Here is an 18,222-nt window from a genome sequence, read left to right as displayed (position 1 = left end):
TAGGATAATATCTAATTTTCTCACGCTTATCAATGATCTTCCATTTTCCTACAATAAATATTCTCGACCATGAAGAAATGCCGGGAGATGCTTTATATTGTAAATCAGAAAGAGCATATAATTTGCTTTCAGAGGATCACGTTGATGCCCTGGCACTCACCCTCAATAATCATGTCACAACGGGCACGTTCATTTAGCCTTGCTAAACCTCAGTTTCCTCAATAGTAAAATCAGAATCAATAAAAAGTATCTGCCTCACAAACATATGAACATTAAATCACATATTTTCTATGAATAGTGATTCTTCAGTCCTAAAATGCTGTCCAAATGCTCATTTTTATTATTAACATGAAACTGGACTTCAGTTTCTGGCTTTAGGATATAAATGTTTCCCCCATTTTCTCTATCCTAAAATATATTGCCTCCTCGATCAATTTGAGGGGGAAAAAAACCCAGCTTTTTTTCAAATCTTGATTTACTCCCGTTAGTCTGACTACTTTGTAAATATGGTTTTGACGTGTTTATGTAATCACTCTTTTAAAGTAGGGTTTACGCATAACTATCCATCGTTTCCTGAGACTTCATGTGGTAGATGATAACCAAGGAGGCGTCCTTGATTCAGATGTCATTTGAGGCTTCTATGGTCATTTCCTCGCCAGACACTGGTTTTATCAGTAATGTTCATTCTGAACACGTGCCATTCTTTACCACCAGGTAATGTTGTCAATGGAACCATTGGCAAACAGATGGTCGATATGCTTGTGGAGTCTTCCAACAACGTGGAGATGATTCTCAAGTTTTTTGACATGTTCTTAAAACTAAAGGATTTGACCTCTTCTGACACATTTAAAGAATACGACCCTGACGGCAAGGGAGTCATTTCCAAGAGGGACTTCCATAAAGCGATGGAGAGCCATAAACACTACACGCAATCAGAAACCGAGTTTCTTCTGTCCTGTGCGGAGACAGATGAGAACGAAACCCTGGACTATGAAGAGTTTGTCAAAAGGTTTCACGAGCCCGCAAAGGACATCGGCTTCAATGTGGCCGTTCTTCTGACCAACCTTTCGGAGCACATGCCCAATGATACGCGACTGCAGACTTTCCTGGAGTTGGCAGAGAGCGTGCTGAATTACTTCCAGCCTTTTCTGGGCCGCATCGAGATCATGGGAAGTGCCAAGCGCATCGAGAGGGTGTATTTTGAAATCAGTGAGTCCAGCCGAACCCAGTGGGAGAAGCCCCAGGTCAAGGAGTCCAAGAGGCAGTTCATATTTGATGTGGTCAACGAAGGGGGAGAAAAGGAGAAAATGGAACTTTTTGTCAACTTCTGTGAGGACACCATATTCGAAATGCAGCTGGCAGCGCAGATCTCAGAGTCGGATTTGAATGAGAGGTCAGCGAATAAAGAAGAGAGTGAGAAGGAGAAGCCGGAAGAGCAGGGGCCCAGAATGGGTTTCTTTTCCATCGTGACGGTCAAGTCGGCCCTGTTTGCTCTCAGGTATAATATCTTGACCCTCATGAGAATGCTCAGCCTGAAGAGCCTGAAGAAACAGATGAAAAAAGTGAAGAAGATGACGATGAAGGATATGGTCACGGCCGCCTTTTCGTCCTACTGGAGTATTTTCCTGAGCCTCCTGCACTTTGTGGCCAGCGTTTCCAGAGGCTTCTTCCGCATCATTTGCAGCCTGCTGCTTGGCGGGAGCCTAGTAGAAGGAGCAAAAAAGATCCGAGTGGCAGAGCTCTTAGCCAACATGCCAGACCCCACTCAGGATGAGGTGAGAGGGGATGGAGAAGAGGGGGACAGGAGGCCCATGGAGGCCGCCCTGCCCTCGGAAGATCTGACAGACCTGAAGGAACTGACAGAGGAAAGCGACCTTCTTTCGGACATATTTGGCTTGGATCTGAAGAGAGAAGGAGGACAGTACAAACTTATTCCTCATAATCCAAACGCCGGCCTCAGCGATCTAATGAGCAACCCGGTCCCTATCCCTGACGTGCAAGAAAAATTTCAGGTAATTGACTCTCTGGACCTCTCTAGGCATGATAAACGAAGTCCACATCAGTTTTCGTGCTAGTGCCAGAGTGGTGTTATATACGTGAGTTGGGTTTCCAAAGGGAAATGGCTCTTGGTAGGCAAAGCTTGCCTTATGATGATACTTGGCAAATTACTGAATTATCTTAAACTGTTAGGGCGTAAGCTCAAGTCCTCACCCTAATGACAGGAGTCAGCTGGGCAGTCATTCCATCCACAGATATTTTATGAGTCTTTACCAGGTGCCTAATGCCGCTGGGTAACATAGGACATTAAAGGAGATAGGGGATGTGGTCATTGCTTTCAAATGGCCTGAAAGAGTTTATTAGGAAGATATAACCAACACTCATGAAGGAACTAGGAAATTATGAAGTGTTAAATGGTGCGGGCACTAGATAGTAGAGGTCATGTATGTTAACAAAACGGAAACATCACTTTGGTTTGGAGTAGCTCAGTGCAACTTAAGAGGGGGGCACTTAAGTTTGCCTTGAAGGGTGAATAAGGATCGAGTAGGTGGATGTGGGAGGTGTGAGTGAAGAAGAAGGGGCAAGAGTTTAGACTAGAATGAAGGGTGTGCCTGGCACCTTCATCTCCGTGAAGGCGAGAGGGTATCCTTGGTAGGTTGTGATTTGTCACGGGGTCACGGGGTTCCCTAAACTCATTCAGAGGTGATGTGTAACCCCGATTTCTTTCTCCCCCTTGGCCCATTCAAGGAACAGAAGGTGAAAGAGGAAGAAAAGGAGGAGAAAGAAGAAAGCAAATCTGAACCTGAAAAGGCCGAGTATGTGTAATTTCTGTATATGTGCCTTTGTTTCAGTAAGTCTGATTTACCTGCACTCTCCCTCTCTTTGGGGGACAGTCTGTCTTGCTCTCTGATGAAGTCTGCCATTCTTGAGGTGAAGCTCTGGGGGGAGGACCCCCCCCCAGCTGCCACTCCATTTCTTCCTCCTTGTTCCATGAGGATTCTGTTTGTGCATTTCCCTTTCAGCAGAAATGGCTCCAGCGATTCCATGGGATGCTCTCCTCAAGGTCACTCACTGCTGCAGTTCTGTGCTCAAAATCAGGCAGGACTTCTGTCCTTATGAGCCAGGGAGGAGACAAACGTTCTGAATGCCATTGCCCAGAATCCCAGCAGTGACCATCCCCCCAAAGCATAGCCCCAGAGCCACATGCACAGTGGCGAGATCCACAGGGATGCTGATTCAGCATGTCTGGTGTGGAACCCAGAAGTCTTCAGTTTTACCCACACTCCTGCTGCGGGGCACAGTTGCCTTTGTGGCAGTAAGAAAGAAAGAGCTGGGTGTGGAGCCATAAAAATGGGTCACTTCCCCATAACACTGGCTTTCTGTTAATCATGGAAACCTCTGTTAATCATGGAAACCTCTAGCTTTCACCCAGTTTAAATAATTTCATAGGCACACTTTTAAAAATCAACGAAGTAAAATTTTAAGTACCTCTAAGTGCTACTATGCTCACACAGCATTTTTACTTTCCCCTCCGTTGTTTTCTTTGGCGTGTTTTCGTGGGCTCTTCCTTACAGTCATCTCTGTTTATTGTCGAAGAAGCCCGCACAGTTGGGTCGGTTATAAAAACGGCCACGTAGATGATTTGTTATAGTGAAATCTAACGTCACAACCGTTGTTTCTGTGGCAATTCTTTCATGTTAAAAATAATGTTAGATATATGTCATCCAGGTTGGGGTTATGTTTATGTGACAACGTGTATATATGTTTATATGACTACCCATAAATATGCTTTCATGAAGGATTGGTATTTTGCATCTAGAAGGGGTAGACGGTCAACTTTCAGTACTTCTGATTCCATCATTAATATGTTGACATGCTTTATGTATGTGAACCGCCAAATGCATATGCCTCTGATTTTAAGTCCTATTGGCAGGTCAGTGTTAAAACTGAACATTAAAATCACAATTTAAAAATAAGGTTATTGGGAAGTCACAGCAAAAAAAAAAAGTGTCTTCATTGTCATTCTGTTTTCAGTTAAATGTTTTTATTGCACATTTGGAAGGGAATGTGGTACATAGAGCCGTAAAGACACTTCAAACCTGTAAGATGCCCTGTAGTTATTTATTTTTTAATGTATTGTCAAGTTAGCTACCATACAGCCTCGTCTTGGCTTCAGGAGTAGATGCCCGTGATTCATCACTTACATACAACACCCAGTGCTCATCCCAACAGGTGCCCTCCTCAGTGCCCATCACCTACCTCCCCTACTCTCTCAGCCCTCCACCCCAACAACCCTCAGTTTGTTCTCTGTCTTTAAGAGTCTCTTGTGGTTTGTCTCCCTCTCTGTTTGTAACTTATTTTTCCTTCCCTTCCCCTATGGTCTTCTGTTCAGTTTCTCAAATTCCACATGTGAGTGAAATCATATGATACCTGTCTTTCTCTAACTAGTTTATTTCAGGTAGCATAATACCCACATTGTTGCAAATGGCAAGATTTCATTCTTTTTCACTGCCGAGTAGTATCCCATTATACTGGAATACCAAGCAGTGTTCCATACACACACACACACACACACACACACACACACACACACACACACCATATCTTCTTCATCCATTCATCAGTTGATGGACATTTGGGCTCTTTCCACAATTTGACTATTGTTGATTGTGCTGCTATAAGCATTGGGGTACACGTGCCCGAATGAATTAGCACTCCTGTATCCTTTGGATAAATTCCCAGTAATGCTATTCTGGGTCATAGGGTAGATCTGTTTTTAATTTTTTGAAGAACCTCCACACTGTTTTCCAGAGTGGCTGCACCAGTTTGCATTCCCACCAACAGTGCAAGCGGGTTCCCCTTTCTCCACATCCTTGCCAACATCTACTGTTTCCTGAGTTGTTATTTTAGCCACTCTGACCAATGTGAGGTGGTATCTCACTGTGGCTTTGGTTTGTATTTCCCTGATGAAGAACGATGCTGAACAAACATCCCTTTAGATTTGAATGTCACAGAATTATCCATCAATGGGAGCCTATGATAGGCAAGGAATCCAACCCCTCATTCTAAAATTCTGGATATTATAATGCACTGGAAGAGAAACTAGTTTCCAACAGCAGTGCTGTGATTTAAATTTTTTTTAATGTTTATTTATTTTTGAGAGAGAGACAGAATGTGAGTGGGTCAGGGGCAGAGAGAGAGGGAGACACAGAATCCGAAGCAGGCTCCATGCTCCGAGCCGTCAGCACGGAGCCCAACACGGGGCTTGAACCCACAAGCTGCGAGATCATGACCTGAATTGAAGTCAGACGCTCAACAGACTGAGCCACCCAGGCGCCCCAAGTGATGCCATGATTTAAATATCCATTTACGTAATTTGGCACAAAACCTGTTTATATCTGTAGCTCCTGGATGGCTTGTATTTTATTCATTTGTGTTCACAGGGGAGAAGATGGAGAAAAAGAAGAAAAAGCCAAAGAAGATAAGGGTAAACAGAAGTTGAGGCAGCTCCATACACACAGATACGGAGAGCCAGAAGTTCCCGAGTCGGCATTCTGGAAGAAAATCATCGCATATCAACAGAAACTTCTAGTAAGATGTTTTACAGTGAATATTGTTATTGATATATTGTGAGACCCTAATCATTCAGGCCCAGTAAACATTCACCGACCTCTCCTTGGGTGGCAATCAGGGGACGAGTCAGCCCCGCAAGTATGTTTTCTTTGCTCGCCTGAGCGTGTTTATATTTTCTAATAAGTGCCTTTGGCCCACTGCTCCCTGTCCTCAAACCATAACCTCCACCACATCCACCTTCCCTGAAGCCATGTGATTTAGTGACTGCCAGCACAGTGCATCCAGAGTGTTCCCAGTAAGACTTTAGGGCAAGTTAGTAAATACCCCCTGAAGCTCCACTCTGCAGGACACTGTTCCAGGGTCTGCAGGCCATTAAAGCAAAAACATACCTGAGGGTATAAGTAATTCGGATTGCAGTTCCAGAGCTGGATTCATCGATTTTTCTAGAACATCATCTTTTTATTAAAAATCCAGCTATGCAAGTATTAATGCAACGAGTCAACTCTCCATTGATACTAAGAAGGTCTGTTCAGAATTATTCTTTAAGTAAAAACAAGTAAAAACCAACGAATGAAAAGAGAGAAGGCAGTTCTTTACGTAGTATCCTATGCATTTTGCAGAAATGCTCCCCAAATTAATTAAATGCATGTTCATATTTGAAAAACAAAGAAAGAAGGTATAGTTCTCTATCTTTATTCATATTTACAGAAGATGGCATTCTTAAAAATTTTGGTTGAAAGGCCTTTTTTATGTATGTATGTATAATTACAGTATATACGGTTTTTTGAAGAAGAGCATGTAGATTCAACCTCTAAAAGGTACTGACCAATAATATCAGACCTAGAAACGAAGACCAGTGCTGCTCCTAATAAAGCCCTTTGAAAGTCAAAATCATATTTAGTGTTTTACAGCCTTTGAGAAATCAAAAGTAGATAAGAAACTCAGTATACTACGGCACTGTGTCTATAAGGGACGTGAATTGTCCTCGGTAATTATGTATTCTAACTGCCTATGTAGAAATAAATATTACGCATTTTTATATAATTTATGCGAACATATATTTTAATTAATAGTTTCAACTATGTTTTCTTCAACTATCTTGCCTTTTCCCTACGTTGTGGGAAAGTGTATTAAATGTAAATGGTTTGTAGATCACTCTGGATAATCGCTGATTCGCTATGTTGTAATAGTTGCCATAGCTGCAGACGTAGCCAGTGTAGATGGTATTGGGCATGAGGTTGAACGGGCCCCAATAAGCTGCCATAGCCCTAGTGAATTCCTGAAGACTCTGTTTCACTACAGTTGTGTAGAGCAAGTCAGTGAGGGTTGTCTTCCACCTGTCCGCTATGTTCTCTTCTCTCTCTGCAGTCCTATTTTCCTGCTTCTGTTTCCTATATATGACTTTCTCTGTTCACCAGTTTGCATGCACAAGGCTAGTCATGGCCACATCAGGCCACCACAGGCCCCTTGTCCCTCAAGTCTTTGTGACCTCCCAGCTCAGATAAACAAGGTCACTAATTCAGCCTCCGTGACCCGACTCTAGCCTTCCACGAGGACAACCAATGTGACTGGGCCGGTTTGGGTGTGGCAGCCTGCCTTCGTCCAATAAGCCACGGCAGTAAAGTCAGGGTCTCGTGTGGGAGATGACACCACCCAAATGGAGTGTGTCCATGGAGACCAACAATGGCGCGTGTTGGTCACTTTGACATGACCTATTCTGCTAAAGCCCCTGGCATATCCACTTGGATACCTCGTAGACCTCTCCCACCTAATATTAAAACAAATATTTTATATTTCCTATAGTCTTTTTCCTTAAACCTACTTCCCCTCCTACTTTTTTCCAGCCAGTAAATGGTACCAACCACTTACTGAGTTACTCGGACCCCAAAATCCAGAAGTTACCATCCCTGAGTCCTCTCTCTCTTTCCTGCCTCAAATCCAACCCAGTGGTAATTCTTCCCAGTTCTGTCTTCCAAGTATATCTGGAGTCTGCTCAGTATCACTATCTCCACAGTCCCTTCCTGAGCCAACCCACCACCATCCATAACATCCCTTTCTGCTGTCCTTTGGTAACTCTTAACTAGTCCCCTTGTTTCCACTCTTGCCTCCTATCTGTTTCCCACACAGCGGTGGGAGTAATCTTTCCAGATCATAATCTAGTGGTATCAAGCCCTCTTCAGATCCTCCACTAGATTACCATCCCACCTGGAATACAATAATAATTCCCATAATAATAATAAGAGTAATAACTAACTTTCCCTCAGTGAACTTACCTAATCCTCAGAGCAAACCTCTGAGAAAGGATTCTGTCGTTCTGCCCACTTTACAGATGAGAAAATTGAGTCTGCAGGACTGGTTAATTGCTTGTCTACACCTGCAACGACTGAGTGGTGATGGTGGGCTTCACAGCTGGGCAGCATGGCCCCAGAGGTCATACCCCAACCCACAGCACTGGAAGGGACGTCACAGACTTCTGTCAGAAGCCTGTAAACCTGTGCCCCTCACCTCTCTGACCTCATTCCTTCCCATGCCCTTGTCTCCTCCCTGCTTTTCTCTTACTATCCCTCAAGCACATCGTCACTCCGAACTCAGAACCTTCGCCCCCTCCCACGCACTGTCTCTCTCTGACACATGTGCCCCCCCGCCCCCAGTTGTTCACTTGACCTCTTCCCTATGTATTTAGGCCTCTGCTTATACATAACCTCCTAAAATAAACCTTCCCTGACCACCTATCTAAAATAGCAGCCCTGTTCCCCAAGCCTGTAACCTGATGGATTTTTCTTCATAGCATTTAGCATCCTCTGAAACTAGATTTTGTCTTTCATCTGCGGATGTGTACCTCCTCCGTGGTGGCCCAAACGTACTCCCTCACTGTTGCGTCTACAGCTCCAAGAACGTTACTGGATGCAGAGTAGGCTCTCAAGAAGTAGTTTGGGGCAGATGAATGAATGCTTTAAATTGTCTGCACGTGTCAATCTCTTCATTCAGTGACCTTAATTTTCATCGTTTTTTTCAGAACTATTTTGCTCGCAACTTTTACAACATGAGAATGTTAGCCTTATTCGTCGCGTTTGCAATCAATTTCATCTTGCTCTTTTATAAGGTACGTACATCTTTATGTTTCAGGAACCAGTACGAAACCACAGATGGGTTGGATTGCGTGTGCAGAATTCACACATTCGCCAATGAGCACATGTAAATCTCTTTCAAGATATGTTTTGATGAAAGGAAAAAACCTAGAGCTCAGGCACATCACTGACGGTCTAGTAAGGCAGGAGCAGACTTGTTCCTCCAAACTAAGCAGGAAATACCTCAACTAAAGAGTGTTTGATGTAGTACGGGGTTTACCCAGTGTCCCTAGCCTGATTTGGCTGCGTACCCCCCTTGGTACCATATCTGGGTGTGGCACACCCTCATTACGTTAAATTCATTTGGTACCTGAGAAGGCAGCCTAGCCATCTGATTTTTCTCCTGCATGCATTAGACTCCTCCTAACTCTTGCTCAGATTAGGAGGTGTTTTAAAGGGTGTGCTCGTTATAGGCCATCAGCTTCCGAAAAGCTATCTTTTTATTTTTAGCCTTTGCTTTTAGTCTTTTCATGGTACCTGAGCCTCATATCTGGCTCTCTGCTGAGAAGGCTGGGTTTCCATTGTTTCTTGTGTGTGCCGGTCCCTTAGAGGGAGTGAACTGACTCTACTTTAAATGGTTTGAATCAGGTCTCCACTTCTTCTGTGGTTGAAGGAAAGGAGCCCCCCACTCGCAGTTCAAGTGGAAATGCCAAAGTTAGCAGCCTGGACAGTGGCTCGCCTAGAATCATCGCGGTTCACTACGTCCTGGAGGAGAGCAGCGGCTACATGGAGCCCACGCTGCGGATCTTAGCCATTCTTCACACGGTCATTTCTTTCTTCTGCATCATCGGCTACTACTGCTTGAAAGTAAGATAGTAAGGCACCAAGGTACCTGTGTGTGTCCGTGTTTGCGCATGTCTTTTGCAGGTTGGACTCCTGGGGGAGCAAACTCTGAGATGGGAATTTCCTGCACAGAGATTATTAGGGAATGTTCCACGAATCAACACCCGTGGGGCAAGGAGAAGAAGCAGGGTGGAACAGAAGACAAAGTGGGGCTGTGGTTCAGATACAACAGAGCACACACACAAGCCTCAGTCCCTGAAGCTGGGATGCCCCTGCAGGGCTGTCTTGGGCTGGGGCACTGGAACCTGGCCTTCAGAGCTCCATGTTGACCAGTCGTTGACTGCAGGCTGTCCTGGGAAGGGCCTGTGGCCCTGGGCTGTCTTGTTATAGCTCCCTGTCACATATTGGCAATTATTTACATAATTACCCTTTTCATCAAATCTTGGCCCCACAGAAATAACCTACCATGTCCCCTAGCAATGCTCCACTGTTTTAGAGTTATATAATACATCATATGGAACCTATGAGTCATTAGGCACCTACCTAATGCCATCAATGGCAGAAAGACCACAGTTTGTCAACCTTCACCCAGAGAATAATGCAGCTCTATGCCCAGAGCCCTACCAAGAGAGTAATATAACTTGGTGAACAGAACTCAAGATGGTCTCCGAATGCCCAGGGCTGCCCATTACCTTTGCAAACCTCTTTATTTTTTCCTAGCGAGACACCTTTTCTTGGTAATGCCTTTATCTCATTGTCTCCTACGTCAGATTGTGAAGCTTCCAGAAGACTTTTGAAAAGCCAGAGCCCAGGGTGAAAGCCTAGAATGTAAAATTTTCTTCAGAAATTCTTTTCCCTTCCCTGTCTTTCCTTTGTTTTATTAAGAGGGGACAGGGGAAGTATTCTTGGATTTTTCTAGAACGTCTGCCTCTTTTTTGTATCCGTGCCTTCTGTAAAATCTGTCCATATGAAAAGAGAGCCAATATGTTCTGGAAACATTTTGGCTAGCTGACAAAGATTTTTGCTGATGCTGGAATTAAAATTTATTTCAAAATAGCATATGGGCATGCTGAGTGTGGAATAATTAAAGAGATTTCTCAAATAACACTGCACTTTTTAGAAGCATGCATTTTGGAACATTAGTAACATTGCTGTATTTTATTGTATCCGTTCATGTTTCACATATATAAAGATGTATGTTAAGTATATCATAATAAAAGATATAATACATCTTTTTCTCTTTAATACATAAAAGTGATTTCTTCAGTGTAGTTATCTATGAACTTCTATGTGTTTAAAAACATATGATTATAAACTGTATCTATTCTATCTTCTTTTTTTCCTAAACCTCTAGATGTTACTTTCTGCCTAAATATAACCAATTCATTTTCACTCAATTTTACCTTCCTGGAAGTAACATGGGAAATACTTCTTTTTCCAGAAGCTGTTTTGTAAAGATAGCAACCACAGGAGATGCCAGTAAATCTAAACTAATTTTAACATGTTTATTTTTTTCAAATGTAGGTCCCATTGGTTATTTTTAAGCGAGAAAAGGAAGTAGCTCGAAAATTGGAATTTGATGGGCTTTATATTACAGAACAGCCTTCAGAAGATGATATTAAAGGCCAGTGGGATCGACTCGTAATCAACACACAGTGAGTAAAGAATTATATGAGACATTACTGTGCTCAAAAATTTCAAGACAAAAAACAAACAAACAAACAAAAATTTTGCTGGAGTTCCTGCAGATTTGTCAAAAGTTTAGCAGAGGTGAATAATAGTTATATTTTTGGCCAAGAAAATCAAAAGACTAAGCACTGTCAGCCTCTTAATGGATGCTATCAATTTTTTTCCCATCTGTGTTCCGAATTCCTTAATCAAAAATGGCTTTGGGTCCATTTCCACAGCCCTGATGGAACTTAACATCCATTACTCAATGTTCAGAGAAGTGTGTAGCTAGAGGGGCATAACCTGCAGTGTGGGGTTATCTCATCCAAAAGACCAGACGAAGCAAAAATGATTCATTAAGGAAAGAGTTGTAGCATTGAAGGCAAAAATATTGAATTTCATACTTTCAAGGTATCTAAGTTGTAAACTTTCAGCAGCCCAGCATAAAACTAGTTAAACGTTATGACATGTAAAATATAAGGCAGGGAGACAAATGCTTTTTCTATACATTAATTATTTACCCTTGTGAGATCAAGACCCAGACTCCTAGCAGCTGTTCCAGGTCAATCCATCACAAAAGTAGAACTTGCCACCACTAAAGGTATTAGTGATACACTATTTTTTGAGTAGTTTCTACTACTCTAGTGTGTCAAGTGTGAAATATCTTTTTCTTGTGATCAGTTTTGCTTGTTCTTAAGAAGTTAAAATTGCTAATAAGCTGAGTTTTCAAATGAGGATGATGTGTTTGTGCATTAAAAATGTTTACTCTAAATGCTCAATGTTTTATTTGTCAACTCTGGCTGTTAATACTAAGTCAAATTAGATCTGTCCCTTTAAGTGAAGTCCATATTAGTACAGGTGCCACGGTCAGTTTCTTCGAGGATAACGTGGGAATGAGATTTTTTAACTTTATAAGAAAAAAAATGACAGATTTTTAGATACCTTAATTTTTAAAGATAATTGACAGAGAAACGTATGTCATTTGACATGTTACAAATGACATGTGTCAGCATGTAAATAAATACAACAAGCTACTTATTAATAAATATGCTCATATTCTTCCCTGTTAAAATATTAGCCTGGAGTCTTTTTGTGATTTGCATGTATATATTGATATATTAACGCTTACATAATATTTAATGTACCTCTGATATAGGAAAATTATGGGATAAGATGGGACAAAATTGATTATAATTTTTGTGAATGAAACAATATGTGTTTACATATTATTTTAAGTATTTTGTTTATTCCAAACAACATATTGTTATTTATCATTTTTTTAAATGATACTATTTTACTTTTATGCTTTTATATTTTTTAGGTCATTTCCCAACAACTACTGGGACAAATTTGTTAAAAGAAAGGTAATACCTCTCAGAAGGAATGCATTCTCTATTTGTTTCCTAGAGTGCAATTCAGATTTGAATTTGATATGGCTCGTGTGGAGAATGAAATACTGAGGTGTGCTTTTATCTGTCTTTTAATGTCATTTCAAAGTGGCAATAGAATTCAGTATGAATTTCAAAAATTGCACGTAAAGAAGAACCCATACTCTGCAGCTATAAAATGAATAATAAGCATTGCTTCATCCACCTGTCCTCTGACTCAGGTGAATAATCGGTGCTCAGTCCGCACAGTAATAGGAATTGGTGAGAATTTTCTCCGAGCTTCTTTGGGTCCCCTGAATTGGCTAACGACCATTTTCTGATAAGACAGCTGTATATCACTGGGGCTGGAATCCTACTTCACCCTGTAGGAGCAGAGTCGTCGCATGAGAACAAAGGATTGAGTTTTGTTTATTTCACATGAACTTCGGAGATCTTTTTATTTTCATAAAGTTTTATTCTTCTGATGCATACTGCGTCATAGAGTAGTAGAAAGAACAATGATAGGGCATCAGTGATGAACTGTGGCACCTGCTAACTGCTCTGATCTTGAAAGTCAAGGATCTTCTCTGCTCTTCTCACCACATAGCATTTTAATGTCAGGTCTCTTTTAATGAAATAATGTATGTACCGGTACTTGTAGATCATGAAATACTATTGCTTTATGTGAAGACTAAAGCGATTCACATAAAGCGTTACATTCTAGCTCCTACTTATTCTTTGAACCTTTCTGATTGCCACCCTGACTCAACTCACCTCCTTAATGAGTTCTAGCTCCAATGGGTACCGTCTGGAGTAGCCAGAAACATCTGCCAGATGAAGTGCTCTTGTTTGTTCCCTTTGATTCCGTGTTACTCAGGAGGACTGGTGACCAGCAGATTTTTTGTTAGCAATCTGAGGGGAGATAGAGGGCTTGCACCAAGAACTGAAATCAGGTACACGAGGAAGCACGTTGACCTTTTTTAAAAAATCTATTTAATAACAAGACTTTCTAATTGAGAGAAGTCATGTGTTTGTAGATTTTATTCTGGCACTAGAGTTTTGTCTTCTGGTGGGACGTGAAATTCTGAGCAGCACTGCCCTCCTGCATACGAGCACATCCACATTGGGCCAGGGCTTTGAAAGACTTATTTTTAAACAATTTTAAATAGGTAACTTGAACATTTTATTCTCATTAGCTACTTAAGAAAGAAGCTTTGAATTGTTAAAGCACAGATTTCTCTGAAGGAAACTGCATATTCAGAGTCAAATAAATACGTTGTCATTGCAGGGGCGCCTGGGTGGCTCAGTCAGTTAAGCATCCGATTTCAGCTCAGGTCATGATCTTCAGGTTCGTGGGATCAAACCCCATGTGGGGCTCTGCACTGACAGTGTGGAGCCTGCTTGGGATTCTCTGTCCCCCTCTCCTTTGCTCCTCCCCCCACTCTTGTGCTCCCTTTCTCTCAAATAAATAAACTTAAAAAAGTAAAACTAAACTGTAATTGCAGCAGGGACTATTGGTGGCATTCCTACTATACTTAGTGCTGATTTGTTGTCCTGGGAGTGAGGTGAGAACACAGCCCAGAGGGAACGCCCATGCAGGCCACCCCATCCCGTTTTTAGCACCGTGAGAATAACACAGAACAGACCTTTGGGGGTGATGTTCATGGGCTTTTAACTACGACTTCTCTTTCATGTTTTCATTTACCTTGACTGTATACATTCAGAAGAGGCTTATTTTTATTTTTGCTAATCCCTTCTTCCTTTCCATTAATGTATTTCTTCCTTCGTTCTCTCTCTTCTTTCCCTGGGGAACCCCCTTCCTCCTTTCCCTCACGTGCTCATTTCCTTCTGCATTCCTCGTCCTCTGCTCTCCTACCCTCTTTTCCCCTTAGTGGCCCATTCTCTCTCCTACTTTTCATTCATTGCTTTTCCCGTTGTCTCCATTTTCATTGTGTGTGGGACTCTCATGGAAGCATTAGGCCAAGAGTGGCTGTGTCACGGGGCTGTGCTTCCTGGGCTCAAGGGAAAGCTGTGGGCCCACATCTACACCGGTCTGAAAACGGGACATGTGGGCAAAGCCAGGAAGATGTGGCAGAGGGAGAGGGGGGCCAGGAAATGGAGGACAGGTGCTCAGAAGGGATTCTGGTGGTGTAAAGGGGTCTAAGCAAGGATTGCCCTGAAGACAGGGGGAGGTGACAAGGTTCCGGGGATTACTGAAGGACTGACAGCTTAAGTCAGGAAACTAGGGGAGAGTTGAACGGTTGTAACTGAGAGCCCAGGGAGGATGCTGTCACAAGTGGCCAGCCCATGGCTGGCGATGGTCAGTGCAGATCTTTCCTGAGAGTCAGATCTCGCTTGGTGGTTTCCTTATTTCATCTCTTGCCAAGCTTAGCAAGCTTGGACATGTTACGTTTTCTTATTTTTTTTTTTTTAAATATTTATTTATTTTGTGAGAGAACACAAGCAGGGGAGGAAGAGAGAGAGGAAGAGAGAGAATCCCAAGCAGGCTCCAGGCTGTCAGTACAGAGCTCAGTGAGGGGCTTGGTCTCATGAACCATGAGATCATGACCTGAGCCAAAACTGAGAGTCGGATGCTCAATAGACTGAGCCACCCAGGTGCCCCAAGGGCATGTTATGTTTTCTAAGACATAACGTCTTTATCTGCCGAATAGGATGCTGATAACATAGTGTGACTTACATAATATGACAGTCCCATGAGGGAGAGCAAGTCAAATTTCTTTACATAATTCCTGGCGCAAAGGATGAATTTGGTCAAAGTTCCTTTCATTCCATTTTTTCCACTTCTTGACTTATTTCCTTGGGCCCCCCTCTTCCTTTTGCATGCGTCCCTCTCTTGACTAAGACATCTTGTTCCTCGGGTGGGTATTACATACAGTGCTGTAAGTTTGCTTTGACCTTAAGCATTGCGATCACAGAAGAAGAGCCAGAAATGAGATTTTTAAGTGAACTCGAACATAAGACCAATACATAGTAAGTGTCAAAATAATTAGATGTTTGTATGCGCATGCATACGAGGGGTTACTGAGTGGTTGAGGCCAGTGAAATGTTTTATTTCCTGTGCCCAGGTTATGGATAAATATGGGGAGTTCTATGGCCGGGACAGAATCAGTGAGCTCCTTGGTATGGACAAAGCCGCCCTAGATTTCAGCGATGCCCGGGAAAAGAAGAAGCCAAAGAAAGACAGCTCCCTGTCAGCCGTGTGAGTATTACCTCTTCCCAATGGCTCTAGACCCAAAGGAGAAGAAATTAATACAATTCTGAACTTGATAATGCCTCGACTTCCTTTCCCTCAGAGTCTGGGGGACTAGAGATGAGGGAAACAGAGAATGTACCTAAGGGTCTACTTCTATGCTTCTGGGTATTTTTGGGTGTGGAATGATTGGATTTTTTCCTATTATTTTGGAAGGCGACTTTTTTGTTATTTACATAAAGCAAAAATTATGTAAATAAAGATGTATGTTCTTAATTTGCCTTTTCTATCCCTAAATGCCATTTAAGTCAAACATATACAAAAGCACAATATTTGACTACTTTTTCTGATGCTGTCTGAAAAGAGGTTAATCTTTCTTAGGTTTTGGAAGAGGGCACTATGGAGCTCTTTTATTAGGAAAGTTCAAAGTTCATATTCTTTTATTATAATTCTTGAGTTTTGTTTAAATAGCAAAGACTTCACAAGCCAGAAGTACTATGCTGTCATGCTGTTACTCGGGAATTTAACTTTAAAATGAGGTGTTCCTGGAGCGCCTGGGTGGCTCAGTCGGTTAAGTGTCTGACTTTGGCTCAGGTCATGATCTCATGGTTCAACCCGTGTTGGGTTCTGGGCTGACAGCTCAGAGCCTGGAGCCTGCTTCAGATTCTGTGTCTGCCTCTCTCTTTCTCTGCCCCTCCCATGCTCATGCTCTGTCTCCTCTCTCAAAAATAAATAAACATTAAAAAAATTTTTTTTAAATGAGGTGTTTCTGATATAGTGCTTTAATGGAATAATAGGTTATAATATAGCTAGAAAGATGTGAATCAGTTGAATTGAATTTGTCTCAGGTTGAATTTCACACACACACACATATATACATATACTGCAAATATATATTTCATCAACTGTAATTCTGGATTAAGTGTAAAGCATACATGTTTTAAAAAATATAACTTCTCATTGTAGCCACTTAATGATTTTAGAAGAAACATAACAGTTACTTTCCCTAATAACATGTCCACTTTTCTTGTAAATTTATGGTCTCAGTCAGTTAGGGATGTGACTACTTTCGAAATATAGATACTTGAGGCTCTGTAGGGTGGTATTATTTTGTGTCAGATAAATATTTTAGCTAGCATTAAAAAAACATGTTGGCTGACCTCATTGGTAATACAGTTTTTTATCTATCTGAAAACTTACTGGAGCTACATGGTTTTTAAAAATAATGTGAACTCAGTTTAAAAGTAGTTAGTTCTATGGACAAATACATGACAGAAACTGTGGATTTAGATCCAAAATATCACCTGGGTACTTTAAGAAAACCCATGTGGTACATAATGAATATATCACTGTATAGAAGATGAAACACCTTGCCAGTGCTTAGGAATTAAGACCTTTATGTTAGAATATCATATAAAAACAAGGACCATAGAGCAGTGCTGAGCTTTCTACTAATATTTTCAGATCTCTGACAAACAGTGTAGAATCAAATTGTTTTACTGAATTATGCTCTTTCCATGGTAATATTTATGATCCTAAAGAAAAAAGTCTGAAAAAAATAGAAGGAAAGTTTAGACTATTTTATAAACAAAAAGGTGTTTTATTTTTACTGTGACCAAAAAGTTTTATTTGTTTTTTTTAATTTTTTTTTCAATGTTTATTTTTGAGAGAGAGAAAGACAGAGTATGATGGGGGAGGGGCAGAGAGAGAGAGACATAGAATCCAAAGCAGGCTCCAGGCTCTGAGCTCAACTCACAAGCCTGATGTGGGGCTCAACTCACGAACGGTGAGATCATGGCCTGAGCCAAAGTTGGACACTCGACCGACTGAGCCACCCAGGTGCCCCTGAACAAATAGTTTTAAATTAGTGGAATTTCCCACTTTTTTACATAGGAAATGTTTGCGAATTTGACCCCTAGCAAAGTGCCAAGAAATTAATATGGCATTAATACCTTTAAATATGAAGGGGCACCTGGGTGGCTCAGTCATTTGAGTATTCGGCTCAAGTCATGATCCCAGAGTTGTGGGATTGAGCCCCTCATTGGACTCCGTGCTGAGTGTGGAGCCAGCTTAAGATTTTCTCTCTCTCTCTCTCTCTCTCAGAAAAAAAATTAAAATAAAAAATAAATATGGATAATAAAATTAGAAGAATAAATTTCTAGTAAATAATGTCCATAACTAGGAAAAAGAATTACATATATTGTTCCTTTATTTAAAACATTTACAAAGATCAAATTTTAAAACATTATCTGGTTTGCATATTATCTTAATGTGAATGGGTACAAGGATGATTCATCTATTTGTGCATGTTTTATTTGTCAATCAGATATGTAGGGCTTGTCAAACAAACAGGTGGCCAGATTACCTCCTGGGGATAGAATGGCTGCCAGGACCCACAAAACCTGCATCTTTTTCATTTGTGTCTTTATGGGAAAAGAGAAGGGATTTTTATCTCAAAACCATCTAGCAAAACTCTTCAGCTTCTGGCTTATAG

At 41.5% G+C, this 18,222-nt stretch overlaps 1 protein-coding gene across 13 annotated transcripts in view; it reads left to right on the top strand.

Moving 5' to 3' along the window:
* Positions 1-18,222, top strand: part of RYR2 (ryanodine receptor 2) — a 768,472-nt gene that overhangs the window by 728,075 nt on the left and 22,175 nt on the right. For all 13 annotated transcript variants that reach the window (XM_040464903.1, XM_040464902.1, XM_040464892.1 and 10 more), the window contains 8 exons: positions 715-2,012; positions 2,746-2,813; positions 5,442-5,589; positions 8,588-8,674; positions 9,288-9,506; positions 11,007-11,137; positions 12,472-12,514; positions 15,604-15,737. In XM_040464903.1, coding sequence (XP_040320837.1) covers positions 715-2,012; positions 2,746-2,813; positions 5,442-5,589; positions 8,588-8,674; positions 9,288-9,506; positions 11,007-11,137; positions 12,472-12,514; positions 15,604-15,737 — 2,128 coding nt within the window. The remainder of the gene's footprint in view (positions 1-714; positions 2,013-2,745; positions 2,814-5,441; positions 5,590-8,587; positions 8,675-9,287; positions 9,507-11,006; positions 11,138-12,471; positions 12,515-15,603; positions 15,738-18,222) is intronic.

Source organism: Herpailurus yagouaroundi, unplaced genomic scaffold (assembly GCF_014898765.1).
Source record: "Herpailurus yagouaroundi ecotype Mexico unplaced genomic scaffold, PumYag 530, whole genome shotgun sequence".
Taxonomy (NCBI): Eukaryota; Metazoa; Chordata; class Mammalia; order Carnivora; family Felidae; genus Herpailurus; species Herpailurus yagouaroundi.
The sequence above is the reverse complement of the archived record's forward strand: the minus strand, read 5'-3'. Positions and strand labels throughout refer to the sequence as shown.